Raw genomic sequence first — 20,884 nt, forward strand, 5'->3', positions numbered from 1 at the left:
AATAGACTACTAGTCTTGTTTACTTTATTATTTTTTTGCCATCTTCAACTGTCTATTTAGTTCTTCCGTACATTTTCCAGGATTATATATATATATTTTTGTACTTTTGTATTTTTTCCTTAAGAATCTTAACATAACCATCAAAAACATTTGCCTCCTCTATGTTTGCAGTTGGTTGAACATTAAACTATAATATTGATAATAAGAAATTTATAATTAAATTTTAAAAACAAGTGGGCATAGGTGTGCGTCCACATACAGTAACATAACCTAGATCCATTCAGTATGGTGGTTCCCTTTTTCTAGCATTTCCTTGTTGTGGCTCTCAAGATAGAATTTCTTTTGTACCTAAATTCTTCTCAGAGGCTTGTTTTCTTGACAATTTTATAATACCTACCATGGATTTGGCAGCATCATAATTTGAGCTATTAGACTGACACCAGGATACTGTTAGAATGAGGTGATTAGACACTTTCTAATAAACCAAAAAAAAGGATTATCAGATCCTAAAGACTGTATTTTAAATTGTTTGGAACATGCTTAGACCTTCCGCTTGGTGTTTTTCCGGAAAGAATGCTATTCATAGGTCTGACAGAAATAATTATCCAGTATAAGGGAGGATTAAGTTGGAGATAACATTCTTGTATAAACCAGTTTTATACGTCAGAGGTGCCATTTAAGTGTAATTCTTTATTGTTATAGTGTGATGAATTCAGGCTGGCTGCTTGCTTCCAAAGAATGCATGTGTTTTTCAGGTAGAAATATCAGAAACAAATCTAATCTACTAATCAGAAATTAGTGAAATTTTTCTTATCACTTATATCAAGTCTTTCCTTCAAATCTGAAGAGTTTTCTACCCTCTCAGTTGTGTGAAATGGGAAACTGCCAATCAGAAAGAACAATCTATAACTGAGTTGAACCCTAGTTTCATTTCCTTGTTAGACTTTAGTGATATTAGAATCTGTCTGGTTGTTATAATGTCCTAGATTTGGAAATACAAGTAGAACATATACATGCTTGCCCTCTGTCAGGTCACCAAGACTAAAATCATGAATATTCAGAAATTGTCACTGGCTAGAATATGGACAAGTTGTCATTTATACAGTTAATGTATTATCCTACCAGGCTATTTCATACCATATGTTTGATATATGGGCGATTTGTTTGTACTTTTAAAGTAAAACTTCAAACTCATTATTATTTTTTCTTTATTCTTTATTAGACTACTACAGCTTGCTAAAATCATTCTAGATCTTTCACAAAAACTCAGCTTAGTATCATGAGGATATTTCCTTCCCTAGACCCATTTATATTTGTATTTATTTATTTTTTCCAGAAAGCACTTTCTAGGAAACCAGCATCCATCAGGATAAATATAGAAAGAAGAGAAGAGTTTCCGTTTAACATCCATCAAGGTCTTTTAACTACTGTACATTATCAGAATTTTATAAAAAATCAGGTAGGGAAATGTGAAGAGTAGAGGGGAGAAACAATGCCTTGTTAGAACTATCCACAGCTAATTAAGGACAGGATTAAGGGTTAAGATTACAATGTCCAGTATTGTTTTTTTAAACCAAACTTTATTAAAATATAATCCAGATACCATACAATTCACCCATTTAAAGTGTACAATTCAGTGGTTTTTAGTATATTTATGAGGTTGTGCAACTGTTACCACAGTCTTACTTAGAGCATTTTCTTTACTCCTAAAAGAAGCCCATTCTTTCCCTCCCCCTATCCCCAGTGCCAAGCAATCACTAATCTACTTTCTGTCTCTATAGGTTTATCTATTCTGGACATTTAACATAAATGGAATATATGATATGTGGTCTTTTGTCACTATTCTTTTTTTCCACTCTGTCTAACGTTTCAAGGTTCATCCACATTTTAGTGGATGTATAAGTACAGTACTTCATTCTTTTTATTGCCAGATAATATTTCATTTTATGGCTGTACCACATTTGGTTTATGCATTTATCAGTTGGTGGACATTTGGGTTGTTTTCACTTCTTGGCTTTTATGAATAATTGTGTTATAAGCAATTGTGTACACGTTTTTTGTGGATATTCATTTCTTTTGGGACATGCATTTCTAAGAGTGGAATTGCTGGGTCATACACTAAGTCTGTGTTTAACATTTTAAAGAACTGCCAAACTGTTTTCCATCTGCAATATATAAGGGTTCTAATTTCTCCACATCCTCTCCAATATTTATTATTGTCTGTCTTTTTGATTATAGCTATCCTAGTGGATGTGAAGTGGTATCTTCACATCCACTAAAATATACTTTCAATTAGCATTTTCTTAATGACTAATGATGTTCAATATTTTTTTATGTGCTTATTGCCCATTTGCTTACCTCTTGTGGAGAAAATGTCTATTCAGATGTTTATTTGGGTTATTTGTCTTTATATATTGAGTATATAAAGCTGTAAGTGTTCTTTATATATTCTGGACACAAGTCTTTTATCAAAAAGATTTTCTCCCATTCTGTAGGTTGTCATTTCACTTTATTAATGGTATTATTTGTAGCACAATTTTTTTTTTTTTGAGACAGAGTCTCACTCTGTTGCCCGGGCTAGAGTGCTGTGGTGTCTGCCTAGCTCACAGCAACCTCAAACTCCTGGGCTCAAGCAATCCTTCTGCCTCAGTCTCTGGCTCAAGTAGCTGGGAGTACATGACTACAGGCATGCACCACCATGCCAGGCTAAATTTTCTATATATTTTTAGTTGTCCAGCTAATTTCTTTCTATTTTTTTTAGTAGAGATGAGATCTTGTTCTTGGTCTCGAACTCAGGCTGGTCTCGAACTCTGAACTCAAAGGATCCTCCTGCCTCGGCCTCCCAGAGTGCTAGGATTACGGACATGAGCCACTGTGCCCAGCCAGCACAAAATTTTTAATTTTGGTGTAGTCCAATTTTTTTTCTTTTGTTGCTTGTGGTTTTGATATGCTATCTACTAAACATTTTTAACACAAGATCATGAAGATTTACTCCTATGTGTTCTTCTAAGAATTTTATAGTTTTAACACTTACTTTTAGGTCTGTGATCTATTGTGAGTTAATTTTTATGTATGCTGTAAAGAAGTGGTTCATCTTCATTCTTTTGAATGTGGATATACAATTATTCCCAACACCATTTGTTGAAAAGACTATTCTTTCCTCATTGAATTGTTTTGGCACCCTTGTTGAAAATCAGTTGACTATAAATGTGAGAGTTTATTTCTGAACTCGCAATTATATTCCATTGATGTGTATGTCTTCTCTTGTGCCAGTATCACACTGTCTTGATTACTATAGCTTTGTGGTAGGTTTTGAAATTAGGAAGAAAGAAACTTCCAACTTTGTCTTGAAGAATGTTTTGCTCTTATGGGCCCCTTGCATTTCAATATGAATTTTAGGATTAGCTTTTTAATTTCTGCCCCCACCCCTAAAAAACCAATGTCATTTTGATAGGTATTCTGAATCTATAGATCGATTTGGGAAATACCCCATCTTAATATTTTCTCTTGATCCATGAACATGGGATGTCTTTCCATTTATTTAGATCATCTTTAATTTTTTTCAATAATGCTTTATGGTCTTCAGTGTACAGTCCTGCAGTGTAAACATTTTATAATGTTTGATTCTGCTGACCTACTAAAATTACATTAGCAGTATCTTGAAGCCTAGGATTTTATTGCAGTCACATTGTTTCTACCTGTAATAGCTAAATCTTGTGGGTTTTTTTTTTTTTAATTTTTGTTTTTTGTTTAGGAACCTGCCTATGAGGAATCTTCATCTATTATGACAGATGAGAAAGGGAGAGATTTGTTTGGGAGCAACCAGCAGGATATTCTTTCTGAAGACAAGGACAAACCTTTTAGCAGAGTTCAGGTAAATCAATAAGAGAAAGTAAACTAATTGAGATTTGGACTAGGGATTGCCAGTACTGTTGTACTAGTTTAGGATTGTAGATATAGGTTTTGTTAAGTTAGGCAAAGACTATAATTTCACATTTTATTCTAGTAATTTGTTTGACTGCCATATTATTTTAAGATTATTTTAGGAATGTTATAACAAACCTTGAGTATTGCTACTACCTGACATTTTATATTTGGTGTTTATGTTCACTTTTAGAAAGTAAAATTCAAAGATCCATTATATGTTATGATAGAAGAGGAGGAGCAAAAGCAGTTATCTCTTCAGGGCCTTCAGGATATTCTGCCAGAAGCCCAGGATTATTTTCCAGAAGCTCAAGGTGATTTGCTGGAAACTGAGGGTGATTTGACAGGAGTTCAGAGTGTTGAGCTGGAAGTTCAGAGTTTTGAGCCAGATACCCAGGCTATTGAGCCAGAATATGAGTTTGGTAAGCCAGAACGCCAGGCCATTGAGCCAGAAGGCCAGCCTAAGACAGCAACTCAGGGTGTTTTGCTGAAAGCCCAGAGTATTGAGTTAGAAGATGGGAGTATTGTGTTGGCAGCCCAGGATTTTCTATCCCAAAACCAAACTTTTCTACCCAAAGACCAGGATATTCTACCCAGAGACCACCGTGTTCTCCCTAAAGACCAGAGTTTTCTTCCCAATTGTCAGAATCAGGATTTTCTACCTAAAGACCAGGATTTTCTACCCAGAAACCAGTGTGTTCTCCCCAAAGACCATAATGTTCTACCCAAATGTGAGGACCAGGATTTTCTACCTAAAGACCAGGATTTTCTACCCAGAGACCAATGTTTTCTTCCCAAAGACCAGGACATTCTACCCAAATGTCAGGATCAGGATTTTCTACCTAAAGACCAAGAATTTGTACCAAGAGACTTGCATGTTCTCTCCAAAGACCAGAATATTCTTCTCAAATGTGAGGACCAGGATTTTCTACCTAAAGTCCAGGATTTTCTCCCCAGAGACCAGAAGATTCTACCCAAATATCAGGACCAGGATTTTCTATCCAGAGACCAGCATGTTCTAACCAAAGAGGAAAATATTCTACCCAAATGTCAAGAACAGGATTTTCTACCTAAAGACCAGTGTGCTCCCCCCAAAGACCAGTATATTCTAACCAAATTTCAGGACCAGGATTTTCTACCCAAAGATCAGGTAAAATAGAGTGGAAAGGAGATATAATAAGAAAAAACAAGGTACTTAGGGTTTGGAGTGGGATTTGTAAGGACCACAGTCATACCTTGGAGATGTTGTGGGGGTTCGCTTCCAGACCACTACAATAAAGCAAATGTAGCATTAACAATAAAGGGATTCACATGAATTTTATGATTTCCCAGTGCATATAAAAGTTATATTTACATGTTACTATGGTCTGTTACCTGTGCAATAGCATTATGTCTAAGAAAATAATGTACATACCTTGATTTAAATATGCTTTATTGCTAAAAGGTACTTATGATTATCTGAGCCATCAGTGAGTTGTAATCTTTTTGCTGGTGGAGAGTCTTGCCTTGATGTTGATGGTTGCTGAATGATCAGGGTAGTAGTAGCTGAAGGTTGGGGTGGCTGTGGCAATTTTTAAAAATAAGGCAATAATGAAGTTTGCCACATCGATTGACTCTTCCATTTGTGAAAGATTTCTCTGTAGCATGTGATGATGTTTGATAGCATTTTACCCACAGTTGAACTTCTTTCAAAATTGGAGTCAGTTCTTTCAAAGCCTGCTGCTGCTTTATTAACTAAGTTTATATAATATTGTAAATTCTTTATTGTCATTTCAACAATGTTCACAGCATTTTCACCAAGAGTAGTTTCCATCTCAAGAAACCACTTTCTTTGATCATCACAAGAAGTAACTCTTCATCTGCTAAAGTTTGATCATGAGATTGCAGCAATTCAGTCACATCTTCAGGCTCCACTTCTAATTCTAGTTTTCTTGCTATTTCTGCTACATCTGCAGTGACTTCCTCCACTGAAATCTTGAACCCCTCAAAGTCATCCATGACAGTTCAAATCAACTTCTTCTAAACTCCTCTAATGTTGATATTTTGGCTTCCTCCGATGAATCACAAATGTTCTTAATGGCATGTAAAATGGTGAATCCTTTTCAGAAAGTTTTCAATTTACTTTTCCCAGATCCATTAGGAGAATCATTATCCATGGCAGATGTAGCCATTGAAATGTATTTCTTAAATAATAAGACTTGAAAGTCGAAAGTACTCCTTGATCCATGGGCTGCAGAATGGATTTTGTGTTAGCAGGCATGGCAACAGCATTAATTTCCTTGTACGTCTCCATCAGAGTTCTGGGGCATCCAGATGCATTGTCAATGAGCAGTAATATTTTGAAAGGAACCTTTTTTTCTGAGCAGTAGATCTCAACAATGGGCTTAAAATATTCTGTAAACCATGCTGCAAACAGATGTGCTATTATCCAGGCTTTGTTCCATTCACAGAGCATGGCAGAGCAGATTTAGCGTCACTCTTAAGGGGCCTAGGATTTTTGGAATGGTAAATGTGCACTGGCTCCAACTGAGAGTCACCAGCTACGTTAGCCCCTAAGAAGAAAGTCAGTCTGTCCTTTGAAGCTTTGAAGCCAGATGTTGATTTTTTTCCTCTCTAGTTGTCAAAGTCCTAGGTGGTACCTTCTTTCGATATAAGGCTGTTTTGTTTTCATTGAAAATCTGTTTAATGTAGCCACCTTCATTAGTGATCTTAGCTAGATCTTTGGATAACTTGCTGCAGCTTCTATATTAGCATTTGCTGCTTCACCTTGCACTTTTATGCTATAGAGACAGCTTCTTTCCTTAAACCTAATGAACCAACTCTGCTAGCTTCAAACTTTTCTTTAGCTTTCTCACTTTTCTCAGCCTTCATAGAATTGAAGAGAGTTAGAGTCTTGCTCTGGATTAGGAATTGGCTCAAGGGAATGTTGTGGCTGGTTTGATCTCTAATCCAGACCACTCAAACTTTCTCCACATCAGCAACAATGCTGTTTTGCTTTTTTATTCATGTGTTCACTGGAGTAGCAGTTTAAATTTCCTTCAAGAACTTTTCTTTTGCATTCACAGCTTGGCTAACTATTTGGCTCAAGAGGCCTAGCTTTCAGTCTGTCTCAGCTTTCGACATGCCTCACTCACTAAGCTTAACCATTTCTAGCTTTTGATTTAAAGTGAGAGACATGTGGCTCTTTCTTTCACTTGAACACTTAGGAGCCACTGTAGTGTTATTAACTGGCCTAATTTCAATATTGTATCTCAGAGATTAGGGTGGGCTGGGGGAGGGGTTGGCCAGGTGGTGGAGCAATCAGGATACATATAACATTTATCAGTTAAGTTCACTGTATTATATGAGCGTGCTTTGTGGTGCCCCAAAACAATTAGAATGGTAACATCAAAGATCACTGACCACAGATCAACATAACATATAATAATAATGAAAAAGTTTGAAATATTGTGAGAATTACCAAAATGTAACACAGAGACACAAAGTGAGCACAAGTGTTGGAAAAATGGCACCAATAGACTTGCTTAATGTAGCATTGCACAAACCTTCAATTTGTAAAAAGCGTAATATCCGTAATGAGCAATAAAGTAAAGCACAATAAAATGAAGTATGCCTATATATTGTAGCTGATTTGGAGATCCATAGTTGGAAAAATAGTTTCCTGATTAAGTTTTCAAAACTCCAGGGTTCTTACTAAGTGTTAAAGTATTAGCAGTAGCATATTACTTTTTTCTGAACAACTTACTTTTTTCTTTTTTATCTTCTTCATTAGGAAAACTGTTTCTGGCAGCCAGAATCTACTTTGACAGCTGAAAGATGGAAAGAGGAGTGGCCCACAAGTACCCAACAGTGCATTTTACACAGGTTCCAAGGCCAGTCTTCCACCAGAGATCAGTTAGACCAAAAGGAAGAAGAAAGGCAGGAAGTAAATTACTTAGGGTTATGGTTGGACTTTTGTGGAATATAATTTTTTGTTTTATTCCATAAGATGACCAATTATACTCTGACCTCCATTAACTCCAGAATTATCACTAAAACCTAGTTTTAGTTAACTTATCATTCTTAACTGAACAATTGATATTTTGTGTCTGTTGTTTTTCAGAAAGCAGATTTGAAGCAGCCAACATCAATTTTTATAGGGAGAGAGGCACTTCCTCTGGATGTCCGTCGGGATCTTCTATGCAGGCATCGTCAGGTCTCCATCAGGGGCAAGGTAGGACAGAGAAAGGACTGAAACCAGCAGGAACTGAATTGTTTGGGGTTTAGTTTGAAGCTTGCAAGATTGTTCTCCCCTAAACTTCAGAACTCACAAAAAATAATCATTTTCTGTTTTAATCTGTTATGTTTCACATTATCCTGGGTTTTGAAAAATTACCTGATGGCTCTCAATAAGGCTTAGGATATTATTGCTATTGTATTACTTCTACTAGACAATTTATAATTTGTATTTTTTTTCTCTTTAGAAAGTACACTTTAAGGAGCCATACTCTGATATGACAGATGAGAAAGGGAGAGATGACTTTTCTCTGGCGGGTTATCAGTATGTGCCTCCTAAACCCCAGGACCAGGACCTCATCAGAGATCAGGTGGAGCAGAATAAAAATAAAACAGGAGATAAAGATATAGGAAATAAAGTACCTGGGTTTTATAAATTCTCAGTAACTGGTAATTTGAAATATAGAATCAGGGACTTTGGAGCTAACTTAAGAATATAGTATCTTTTATTCCTTCCCACATTAGTGGGAAGATAGTCCTAAATCCTATTAGAACAGAGGCCCTGCTTCAGAAAGAATGGGCATAGACAGTTCCTACTGATATCTCCTCCTTTTTTTCTGTTCTACCTTGCACCTCATAGTGCAAAAGACCCTGGTGTAGTGAACTATATTAAATTATTTTAGTCATTTCAAAGGTTGATATGTCACATTCGTATCTTATTCTAGAATTAGACTGTTTTAATTTACCAAGATTATTCTTCAACTCTTGGTGAAGCTCACAGTATTACCACAAGCATACTGCCCCTGCTTCAACAATGTAGGAAGAAGTATCAGATCCTAAATTATTTAAGATTTGGTGAGTTTGTCCAACTATTCTGTCCATGGTTTGGAATTAAGAATTAAGGTCTACAGAATTGAACTAAAAGTTTAGTGTCCTCACTCATATCAAAAGCTATCAGGATATTTTTACCTGGTATCATTTCTTTGGAGTTCTCACTTAAAGTTTACGATATTATGATTAGCATATTACTCTGGTTAGAAAATTTGTTTTCTCTTTTTCCTTTGGAGCATGTTTCTCAAGTGCCTTCATCTTTTATGAGAGATGAGAGCGTGAGAGAGGAATTGCCTCTGGAATATCATCAGTATGTTACACCTATTAATAGAATCCAGGACCAAGCCTCCCCTAGAGAACAGTTAGAGCAGAACACAGTAGGAAGACTGTATTACATGATATGGGGACTGAAGCTTGTCAAGCTAGCTTCTTTGTGGGATACATAGAATTAAGGCCTCCAGAGTTAAGCTAAGAGTATAATGTCTTTGGTAATTTCAAAATGTACCAGAATAATCTAGGATTTGCTTTTAAAAAACTCTAGGAAAAAAGTTGGAGAATAAATGAAACAGAAAGGTGTTGCTAATTGTTGAAGCCAGGTGAAGGATATATTGGGATTTATTATACTATTTTTTCCTACTTTGGTGTATGTTTAGAAATTTTTATGTTAAACGCATGCCCACACACATCCCTTTAACTGTGCTCTATTATCATCACCTAGTATCATTACTCTGGGATTGTCATTGAAGTCTATAATAGTGTCACTAGCCCATCATTTCTGCTTAGACAAATCAGTTTTGTATTTTGTTGTTCCTTTAGGACAAATATGTCAAACAACCCTCATCTTTTGAGAAATGGGAGCTTGCAAGAGGAGTTGCTTCTCAAGCGCCACTGGTATGTTTCACCCAGTATTCAAGACCTAGCCTCTCCCAGAGTAAGTAGAGTGGAATATAGTGAGGAGTAAGTAGCAGTGAGTAAATTGCTTAGGTTTTGGCTCAAGATTGACAGGGCAATATAGTAACTGCTTCGAGGTTTCAGTGTTAAGGTCAGTAAAAATGGGCAAAGAATATAATGTCCTCTTGTTCTGTGATGGATCACACCATTTTGACCTGTTGAAATGACTTCAGGCCCCTTCACTGAAGCTTTTACTGTTCCCACAGGCATGATGCTCCTGCTTGGATAATTTATGTCCAGTGTTCATGTTGTCTTTTAGCAGAGGAACTATGGGAAGGCCTCATGTAATATGACAGATGAAATAAGGAGAAAGGGGTTCTTTCCAGAGCACCATGAATATGTTTTACGTGAAATCCAGGATCCAGGCTCTGTCAGAGAGCAGGTAGAGCAGAGTATAGTAAAGAGTAAGCAGCAGAAAGTAATTAGTTAGAACTTGGGCTGGACTTGTCAGAGCTGTGTTACCAATAAAGACGATGATGACGATAGCATTTTCTCTTATTAATATTAGCAATAGTATTAATATTATTATGAATAACAGCTTACATTCATTGAGCACTTACTATAGCCAAAACGCTTTTAGAATTTTATGTGCATTATCTCATTTAATTCTCTCAATAACCATGGGAGATAAATACTATTATCCTTGTTTTTGTAGATCAAATTTAAGATTGCATTGTGAGTACAGTTAAGATCCATAATGGCAACAAGAAGTATAATGTCTACTTTCATGCCACAATATATCAGACTATTCTGACCTATTTAGATTACTTCAGGGCTATCCCTGGAGCTTATAGTATTATCACCACTACTATGTCACTGCTCACATATTTGGCAAGTGCTTTTGTCTCTTTTAGAGCTTATACTTTAGGCAGCAGCCATCTGTTGGGACAGCTGAAAGATGGCCAGAGGATTTGCTTCTGGATGGCCATCAGCATCTTCCACCCAGGCACCAGAGAGATGCTTCCAGCATACGACAGGTAGAACAGACCATAGAGTATGAGCAGTGGGATTTAGACAGGATTATAGTCACCTACTAAACTGGACGTGGTAAGGCTGATCAAGAAGCAGGTTCCTGTTTTATTTCATGGTATGCAAAACCATCCTGACCTAAGATTATTTTAGGTCGCTTATTGACACCTAGGGTATTATTGGGAGTACTTATTGCCTATTCAAAAAATTACATTTTATATGTATTTTATTTTATAAAAGGTATATATCTGGTGGCCATTGTCTTTTATGGTGTGAGAAGGGAAGAAATGAGCACTTTGTAAGGGGTAAGACTTATGAGGATCTTCTACTCAATGGCCAGGACTAGATCTCCATCAGTAAGCTAGTAGAGCATAAGGCAGGGTCACCAAGAAATAAACTAGTCAGGTTGGGGCTGGAGCTTGTTAGGGTTATATTGCCTAAGGTTTGGGGGTATTGAGTTAAGATATATAGTTTTTAAAGAAAATGTTACAATACCCTGGGCCTGTTAAGATTTTTCCATGGCTTAGCTGAAGTCTAGTTTATTACCCCTCTCTGGATAATTTTTATTTTGTGATTTTTATATTGTTTTAAAAACAAAGTCTTCACACAACCAGCAGTGTTAGGCTATATGAAAGAGAAGTTTCCTCTTGGCCTTTTTAAATGAGCAGAATGAAAAGGAAGAAAAAAGACAGAAAGCAGGATTTGCACTGAGGTTTTCGAGACTGAACCATAGCTCTTTTGTGATTTTTAGTTTGGGTCTATAAGATTTGCCTAAGGGTATACTGTCATGTTTTATTCTATATTGTCATTTATATATCCTGAACTCTATGCCAGTCTCTTTCCTACCTCAGGTTGTTAGGTTGGGACAAAGAGAAAGGGGAACAGATGCTTTGTCTAGGGGGTTTCCATTGAGAAATAGATGGCACTAGGAGATGCTTCGTCTACTAGGAGGAACAAACTAACCAGAGGGAACTTCCAAGAAAGAACAGATGACATGTCAAAGGGGCTTCCAAGGACTGAACAGATGTTTGGTCTACGATAGGGGGTCTCCAAAGACTGACGAACCATAAAGGCCACAAAGTGGAGATAGGATCAAGGCCACAAATGAGGGTCTTTGGAGCATGCATACAAGTAAGGTGATAGTATCCTCAAGTGACCTACCCTCATTAACATAGTAAAAATCACACCTACCAGCACCATGACAGTTTACAAATACCATGGCAACCCCCAAAAATTGCCTTACAAGGTTAAAAATCAGAAGGGTTCCCAGTTCCAGAAATTCGACCCCTCTTCCAAGAAAAACTGTGAATATTCCACCCCTCACCCTCTTAACATAAAATTAGGGAATCAGCATAAAAGGGAAAATCTTGTTAAACTCAGGGTCTCCTCCACTTGCAAGGTTGACCCATTTCTTCTCTGGAATGTACTATGTTTTAATATACTTTGGCACTTTGCTTGCATCTGCTTGGTCTGCTCATTTGCTCCATCGACTCGGTGCCAGTAACCATCTTCGGTACTGGGAACCAAGAACCAGGGAACACAAACCTGACATCTGGTCCCTACACGTGACAAGGTCTTTTGCATATGATTTTTCCTCTGCCTGGTTGCTTTTTTTCCCACAAAGTTAGTGCCTTCTCATCCTTCAGATTTCAGCTTAGTTGTCACCTGCTTGGAAAAGACTGCCCTGACCATCTTATCAAAAATATATCTCCCCTTTTCTGTTTTTCTCTGTCCTTGAATTCTGTTTATTTCCTTCTCAAAACAATTTATAATTATTTATTTATTTACTTACATATTTTCTTATACTCTAGAGATTTCCCACTAGTCCATAAGTTTCATGAGAGAAGTGCCATACCTGTTTTGTTTACCATTATATGAACAGTGTTTGGCTGGTACCTGGTAGTCTCTCAGTAAATATGTTTTAAACGAATTAGCCCATCAATCAAATATTCATTGAGCAACTATTAGGTGTTAGCTATTAAGTACTAGCTGTCAATAAGACACAATAAAATTTCAGACAATTTAAAGAAGAGAGACTTTTACATAAACAGATAATTATGAAGCAACATAATTACTGATAAAGGATGCATAGGACATTCACAAAGCACAGAAGAGGGATACCTATTCTTGACTATTCAATTCAGGGTACAGCTTTGGTGGTCTGAACCTCTTCTTGTCCTTCTGCCATGCTATCCCTGAAAATTCTCAATCCTAGAGTAGTCCTTTTTCCATTTGGGCTCCCAAATAATCCATATTTATGAGAGAAAATAGTTGCATAGTATAGATTTGTAACATGTTCATACTTAAGAGTTTCCAATCATGGCCGAATTCCCAGTGCTGCTTAGCATTTTTCTTGTTCTCTGTCAGCTGCCTCACCAGTGCCCCACACTGACTATTCTAAACCTTAAGCACTCTTTAAACTTCTTGCCACACCCCCATACTCTTAACTTTTGTAAAGAAAATAGAAGCCATCACACAGTAACTGCCTTCACCACTCAACTCGACCATTTCTTTTCTTTCTTTCTTTTCTTTTTTTTTTTTTTTTGCCATTGTTACCTATTTTTCCTATCTTAGAGGAAGAGTTGTCTCTCTTTGGATCCATGTTCTGGATTCTCTTGCCTTCTTTACTTCTAGATCTTTGCTCCATTAATTATCTTGTATCATGAACATATCTTTAACCACGTTCCCTTTCTTAGCTCTTCCCTCTTAAGTTATAAATATTCTCAAGTCTTTTGCACTGAAAAAATATCCTCGGGTTTATCTCTGACTCTGTCTGCCATTTCCTCTCTCTTCCTTTCCAAGTCAAGTTTCTTTTAAGCAGATAATTATGAAGCAACTATTCTCTTCTGATAATAAAAGTAGTATACAGGCAATTTATAGAACATGTAAAATATGGAAAAGTAGAAAGCAAAAAAAAAATCACCTATCACTCAAAGACAACTGTTTTGAACATATATAATTCCTTTGTGACTCTTGTTTTTTGAGATAGTTGTGATCTGTAGATAAAATTTTACATGATCACAGCCAATTTCTTGAAAGAATAATCCATGTTTACTATCCCCATCTTGCCATCCATTGATTTCTCAGTTAACTACAATCTGCCTTCTGTTCCCACTAGTACCCTTGAACTGCTCTTACAAGGTCACCAGTGTTCTCCTTGTTAATAACATAACTGAAACTTTTTATTTTTTATGGTCTTACTATGTTGTTCACGCTGGAGTGCTGTGGATTGATCATAGCTCACTATAACTTTGAACTCCAGGCTCAAACGATCCTTCTACCTCAGCCTCCCGAGTAGCTGAGACACATGCCACTGTGGCTGGCTAATTTTTTTATTTTTATTTTTTGTAGAGATGGTGTATTGCTGTGTTGCCCAGGCTTGTGTCAGGCTCCTGGCCTCAAGTGATCCTCCCGCCTCAGCCTCCCAAAGTGCAAGGATTATAGGCGTGAGCCTTATAACACCACAGCTTCCAGATTTACTCCTAAAATTCTCGCCACTTTTTTGAGTCTTCTCTGTTTCCTGGGTTTCTTTTCTGTTGGTGTATTCCTTAGGCTCTGCCCTATTTTACCCATCCCTTAATACAGTCTCTCTCTCAGTGATTTTTACTTCTGTGGCTTCAGCAACTACATGTTATGATGATGATTTTGAAATCTGTCTTTAGGACAGTTCTTTCTTCTGAGCTCCAACCTTCTGACTATTAGTACTTACCAATTATCTCAATTCTGATATTCCATGGATACCTCAAACTGAAGATGTTCAAAACTGAACATGATTGCTCAGTCTCAAGCAATTCCTCTACCCACTTAGTCATATAAGCCAGAATCCTAGGAATTATCAAGTCCCCTTTCTACCTCAGTCTTTGATGCTATTGATAGTACCAGGTTTTGGTAGTTTCACCTCTTAAACCTCAATCTTCCTTTTTGTTCCTACTTTCATAATATTAGCTCAGGCCCTTATTTCTCTATTATAGCAGCCTTCCAACTGATTTCCCTATCTTTAAGCTGTCTGCTCCATTCCAATTTATCTTTCATTGTACAGCCAGAGAACCTTTTATTTTTAGAAATTGGTTTAATTTTTAGTGTCTAAAAAGTGCTTAATAAAAGAGCGCATTTTCATTAAAATTTAAAAAATACAAAGGCAAAGGTAGTAAAAAGTAAAAGTCAAAGTTGTCTTTTACTATTCCATTTCCTCAGTTTCTCCCCCTTTCCAGACACATGTATTATGAAGAGTTTGAAGCTCATCTGTCCAGACCTTTTTCTTTGTGTCTGCATGCACGCACAAATATGGTTTTGATTGGGTATAGGTGTACATGTGTTTCTTTTTATATAATGGCATTGTATTATATTAATTGCTCTATAGCTTTCTTCTTTCACTTACTGTAATAAACTGCAATATAATACATTGATGTTTTACATGTAGCATAGGTATGCAGATACTCAGGTATACTAACAACCTCTTGGAGATATTTCCATTTCCTTGCATCCTTGGTTTTTATTCTGTCCTCCTACCCAGATTGTGACAAACAAAATGCCTCCAGAAATTGCCAAATGTACCTTGGAGGGTAATACCATCCCTCAATTAAAACCACTGTGTTAATGGGTTATAGTTTCACCTGGAAAAGTTTAAAAGGGAAAAATCTTATACTTTAAGACTGAATCTGGGAAAGAAAAGAATGAGATGGTGAAGAAATGATTCTGTGTTTCTTGTAATGTGTGATAAATTTAATGTTTAAAAATAAAATGTTGGGAGATAAGAATAATAGTCTGCTTATATACTTTTAAAAGTATAAATACAATACATGAATAAATCCTTATTGTAAAATAGTCAAACAATGTAGAAGTATACAGAAAAAAATGTACAAGTCCCTCTTCAAGGCCCCATCTTCTAATTCTTCTAATTCTCTCTTCAAAGTTATCACTGTCAAAAGTTATGTGTATCCTTCTGTCCTCTTTATAAGCATTTATATACATGTTAATGTAGGCACATCTTTTTTTTTAAAATGTAGTAAAATATGTTTAACATAAAGTTTCCCATTTTAACTATTTTTAAGTGTACAGTTCAGTGGCATTAAGTCCATTCACACTGCTGTGCTACCATTACCATCATCCATCTCTGGAGCTTTCTTCGTCTTGCAAAACTGAAATTCTATACCCATTAAATAATACCTTCCTATTCTCCGCTCTTCCAGACCCTGGCAGCCACTATTCTACCTACTTTCTCTGTGAAGTTGAGTATGCTAGGTTCCTCACATGAGTATTTGCTCTTTTATGACTGCCATATTTTACTTAGCATAATGCTATAACATGACTTAATTTCTTTCCTTTTTAAGGCTGAATAATATTCATATTATTATTCCATATGTATATTCTGTGGTTTATTTATCCATTTATCCATTGATGGACACTTGGGTTGCTTCTAACTCTTAGCTATTGTGAATGATGCTAAAATGAACATGGGTACACAAATACCTGTTTGAGTCACTGCTTTAAATTTTTTTGGGTATATAACCAGAAGTGTAATTGCTGGATCATACGGGAATTCTGTTTTTAATTTTTTGAGGAACTGCCATACCCTTTCCATAGTGGTTGTACCATTTTACATTCCCACATGCAGTATACAAGGTTTCCATTCCATTCCTCCACATCCTTGTCAAAATTTGTTACTTTCTGTTTTTTTGATAATAGCCCTCCTAATGGGGGTGAAATGATAACTCATTGTGGTTTTCTTTTGCATTTCCTTAATGATTAGTGAAGTTGAGCATCTTTTCATATGCTTATGGGTCATTTGTATATCTTCCTTAGAGAAATTCTATTGAAAGCTTTTGCCTGTTTTTTAATTAGGTTGTTTTTTTTTTGTTTTTGAATCATAGGAGTTCTATATATATTCTGGATATTAACCCTTCATCAGACATGTTATTTGCAAATAATTTCTTCCATTTCCTGGGTTGCCTTTTCACTCTGTTGATAGTGTTCTTTGATGTGCAAAAGTTTTAAATTTTGATATAGGCCAATATATTTTTTCTTTTGTTGCTTTTGCTTTTGGTATCATATGCAAGAAATCATTGCCAAATCCAACGTCATGAAGCATTTCTCCTCTGTTTTCTTGTAAGAGTTTTATACTTTAGCTCTTTTGTTTATGTCTTTGATCCATTTTGAGTTAGCTTTTATATGTGGTGTACAGTAAGGGTCCAAGTTCATTTTTTTGCATATGTATATTCAGTTTTCCCAGCACCATTTGTTGAAGAGACTGTCCTTTCCCCAGTGTATGGTCTTGGCTTCCTTGTTGATAGCATTTGACCATATATGCCAGGTTTTTTTTAATAAGCTGTTTATTTTGTTGCATTGGTCTACATGTCTGTCTTCATGCCAGTACTGTTCTATTTTGATTACTGTAGCTTTGTAATAAGTTTTGAAATCAGGAAGTGTGAGACCTGTAACTTTGTTCTTTTTCATGTTTTGGCTATTTGGGATCTCTTGAGATCCATATGAATTTTGAGATGGATTTTTCTATTTGTACAAAAAAAATGCCACTGGGATTTTGGTAAGGATTGCATCAATCTGTAGATTGCTTTGGGTAGTATTGACTTTTAACAATAATAAGTCTTCTGATCCATGAAAATGGGAAGTCTTTCCATTTATTGATCTCTAATTTCTTTCAGCAATGTTTTGGAGTTTTCAGTGAACAAGTCTTTCACCTCCTTGGTTAAGTTTATTCCTAAGTATTTTACTCTTTTTGAAGCTATAGTAAATGGAATTCTTTTAAGAAAACTTCCAAACATACTTAACATTAAAAGCATGCTATTGTGAACATTCATATACTTACCACCTACATTACACAATTAACATTTTACTAAATCTATCCATCTGTCCAACCATCAGTCCATCTTATTTCTTGTACATTTCAAAGTAAGTTTTGCAGACATCAGTACACTTCACCCCTGATCACTTCAGTGTGCATGTCATTAACTAGAATTTAAATTTTGTTTACAGTTGCTTATTTCCTCCCGAGGTAAAATTTACATAAATGGACTATATAAGCCTTAAGATCTCTTAAATACCCTTCATTAGTTTTGAAAAATACATGTGACTGTGTAATCCAAACTTATATCTGGAGATAGAGGATTAGCATAGCCTAGAAAGTTCCTTCATGCTCCTTCTCAGTCAATCCTTACTCTTTTTCTACCAGAAACAATCACTGTTCTGATTTTTTTCTACTATCAGTTTTCTCTGTTCTAGAACTTCATATATAGTATGAATTGTGTTATGTAAGGTTCCTCTCACTACGTATAACATTTATGAGAGTTAGTCATGTTACTACATGAGTAGTTTGTTCTTTGCATTGCTGTATAGTATTCCATTATTTGAATATACCACAGTTTGTTTATTCATTCTCCTACTGATGGACAGTTAGCTGTTTCCTGTTTGATACTGAGAATGGGGTACTGCTACAACAAATATATTAAAAAATGTGGAGATGGCTTTGGGATTGGGTAAACAGGTAGAGGTGAAGAATTTTGAGGCCCATGACAGAAATCTTGTATCATTTTAGAGACTATCTATATTGTCATAAGCAAAATATTGGTGGAAATATGGACATTAAATGTACTGCCAGTGAAGCTCAAGGAAATGAGGAACACGTTATTGGAAACTGGAGGAAAGGTGATCCTTGCTATTTAGTGGCTGAAAACTTAAATTGTGTCCTACACTTGTGTAGAAAGCAGAACTTGTAAACAATGAACTTAGACATTTAGCTGAGGAGATTTGCAAGCAAAGTGTCAAAGGTGCAGTATGGTTTCTTCTTAGTGCTCCTCAGGGAAACTGCCAGGGTCTGTCTGGAATCCCTGAGGATCTCTTCTTGTGCAGTGGGCTGGAAATTCTCTAGGCAATACGCTGGACAATTGTAGTCCTTAACTATGTTTGTTTCCCATCTGTGAGGAATCACTGTCCTGTGCTTCCTTATGTCCAATGTCCAAAAATAATTCTTTCATAGAGTTTTGTTTGTTTGTTTGTTTAGTCATTCTAGGCAGGAGGGTAAATCCAATTCTATTGCATCATGGCTTCAAGAAGAAGTCTCTTTATTTAAATTTTATTTAATTTCATTCTAATTGATCTGTTATCTTTTTGGCTCTATCTCTTTATATTATTTTATAGTAGTTGCTCTGAGGATTACAATATACATTCCAAACCTTTCACAGTCTACTTTGAGTTAATATTTTACCACTTTAAGTAAATATAGAGGCTTTACAATCATATAAACCTTTTTACCCTTTCCCCTTTATGTTCTAATTGTTATATGTATTATATGTATGCCATCTACCTACATTGAAAATTCCATCAGATAATATTTTTGCTTTTAATAATCATATCATTTAAAAAAAACTTAAGGGAAGAAAAATAGTCTATAATATTTACCTGTATATTTGCCCTTTTTATTGCTTGTCTTTAATTCCTAAAGTTTCACATTCCTCCCTGGTATCATTTTCCTCCAGCCTAAAGAACTTCCTTTAGCATTTCTTCTTAGTGCAGGTCTGCTTATGACACATTCGCTTTTAGTTTTCTTTCACCTGAGAATGTCTATTTTGTCTTCAGTCTTAAAGTATATTTGTACTGGATATTGAATCCTGGGTTGACAGTTCTTTTCTTTCAGCACATTAAAAATATTGTTCCACTGTATTCTGGCCTCCTTGGGCCCCGATAACAAATTTGTAATTGTTCGAATCATTGTTCTTCTATATGTAATAGGTCAGTTTTTTTCTGGCTGCTTTCAAAATTCTTTTTAGTTTTTGTTTCTGGCATTTAATTACAATGTGTCTGGGCATAATTCTTTTTTAATTTATCCCATTTCAGGTGTGATGAACTTTTTAAGTCTGTAAATTTATGTCTTTCAACAAATTTGGGAAATTATTGGCCATTACTTCTTCAATTTTGTAAGCTTTTTTAATTTTTAAAAAATAACTTTTATTTCAAAATATTAGGCGGTACAAAGTGTTCTTGTTACATGGATGAATTGTATAATGCTGAAGTCAGGGCTTTTAGTGTGCCCATCGCCAGAAGAGGGTACACTGTCCGATAAGTAAGTTTTTACCTCTTACTCCCCTCCTATCCTCTTCCCTTCTTAGAAGTTTCCAATGTCCTTTACACCACTTTATGACCATGTGTACCCATTGTTTAGCTCTGACTTACTAGTGAGAACATGTGTGTTTTCTTTTTTTGTTTTTTGTTTGTCTGTTTGTTTTTTGAGACAGGTTCTTGCTCTGTTGCCTAGGTTGGAGTGTGGCAGTATCGTCATAGCTCACTGTAACCTTAAGCTTCTGGGCTCAAGTGATCCTCCTGCCTCAGCCTCCTGAGAAGCTGGGACTATAGGCATATGCCACTATGCCCGGCTCATTTTCTTTTCTTTTTTTTTTTGTAATGACAGGGTCTTGCTCTTGCTCAGGCTGGTCTCAAACCCCTGGCCTCCAGTGATCCTCCCACCTCAGCCTCCCAAAGTGCTAGGATTACAGACATGAGCTGCTGTGCCCGGCCCAAAAGTTTTTAATTTTGATGAAGTCCAATTTATTTATTAATACTTTTCTTTTATGGATTGTGCTTTTGTTGTCATATCTAAGAAACCATTATTACCTAATTTAGAGTCACAAAGATTTACTCCTATGTGTTCTTCAAAGAGTCTTATATTTAGGCCTCTGGTTCACTTTGAGCTATGGTGTTAGGTAGGGATCCAGCTTCATTCTTTTACATGTGGATAACCTGTGTACCAGCACCATTTGTTGAAAAGACTGTTCTTTTTCCATTGAAATGTCTTAGTCTTATCAAAAATCAGTTGATCATAAATGTAAAAGTTTGTGAATTCTCGGTTCTATTCTATTGATTTATATATGTCTATCTATACCAGTAAAATCTGTCTTGATTACTATACCTTTGTAGTGAGTTTTGATGTTGGGAATAGTGAGTCCTCCAACTTTGTTCTTTTTTGAGATTGTCTCAACTACTCTGG

At 36.0% G+C, this 20,884-nt stretch overlaps 1 protein-coding gene across 1 annotated transcript in view; it reads left to right on the forward strand.

Annotated features, from left to right (window-relative positions):
* Positions 1 to 20,884, forward strand: part of CCDC15 (coiled-coil domain containing 15) — a 70,670-nt gene that overhangs the window by 17,285 nt on the left and 32,501 nt on the right. The window contains exons 6-13 of the mRNA XM_045555727.1: positions 1,337 to 1,459; positions 3,755 to 3,874; positions 4,118 to 5,074; positions 7,697 to 7,849; positions 8,027 to 8,137; positions 8,388 to 8,510; positions 9,207 to 9,347; positions 9,787 to 9,861. Coding sequence (XP_045411683.1) covers positions 1,337 to 1,459; positions 3,755 to 3,874; positions 4,118 to 5,074; positions 7,697 to 7,849; positions 8,027 to 8,137; positions 8,388 to 8,510; positions 9,207 to 9,347; positions 9,787 to 9,861 — 1,803 coding nt within the window. The remainder of the gene's footprint in view (positions 1 to 1,336; positions 1,460 to 3,754; positions 3,875 to 4,117; positions 5,075 to 7,696; positions 7,850 to 8,026; positions 8,138 to 8,387; positions 8,511 to 9,206; positions 9,348 to 9,786; positions 9,862 to 20,884) is intronic.

Source organism: Lemur catta, chromosome 7 (assembly GCF_020740605.2).
Source record: "Lemur catta isolate mLemCat1 chromosome 7, mLemCat1.pri, whole genome shotgun sequence".
NCBI lineage: Eukaryota > Metazoa > Chordata > Mammalia > Primates > Lemuridae > Lemur > Lemur catta.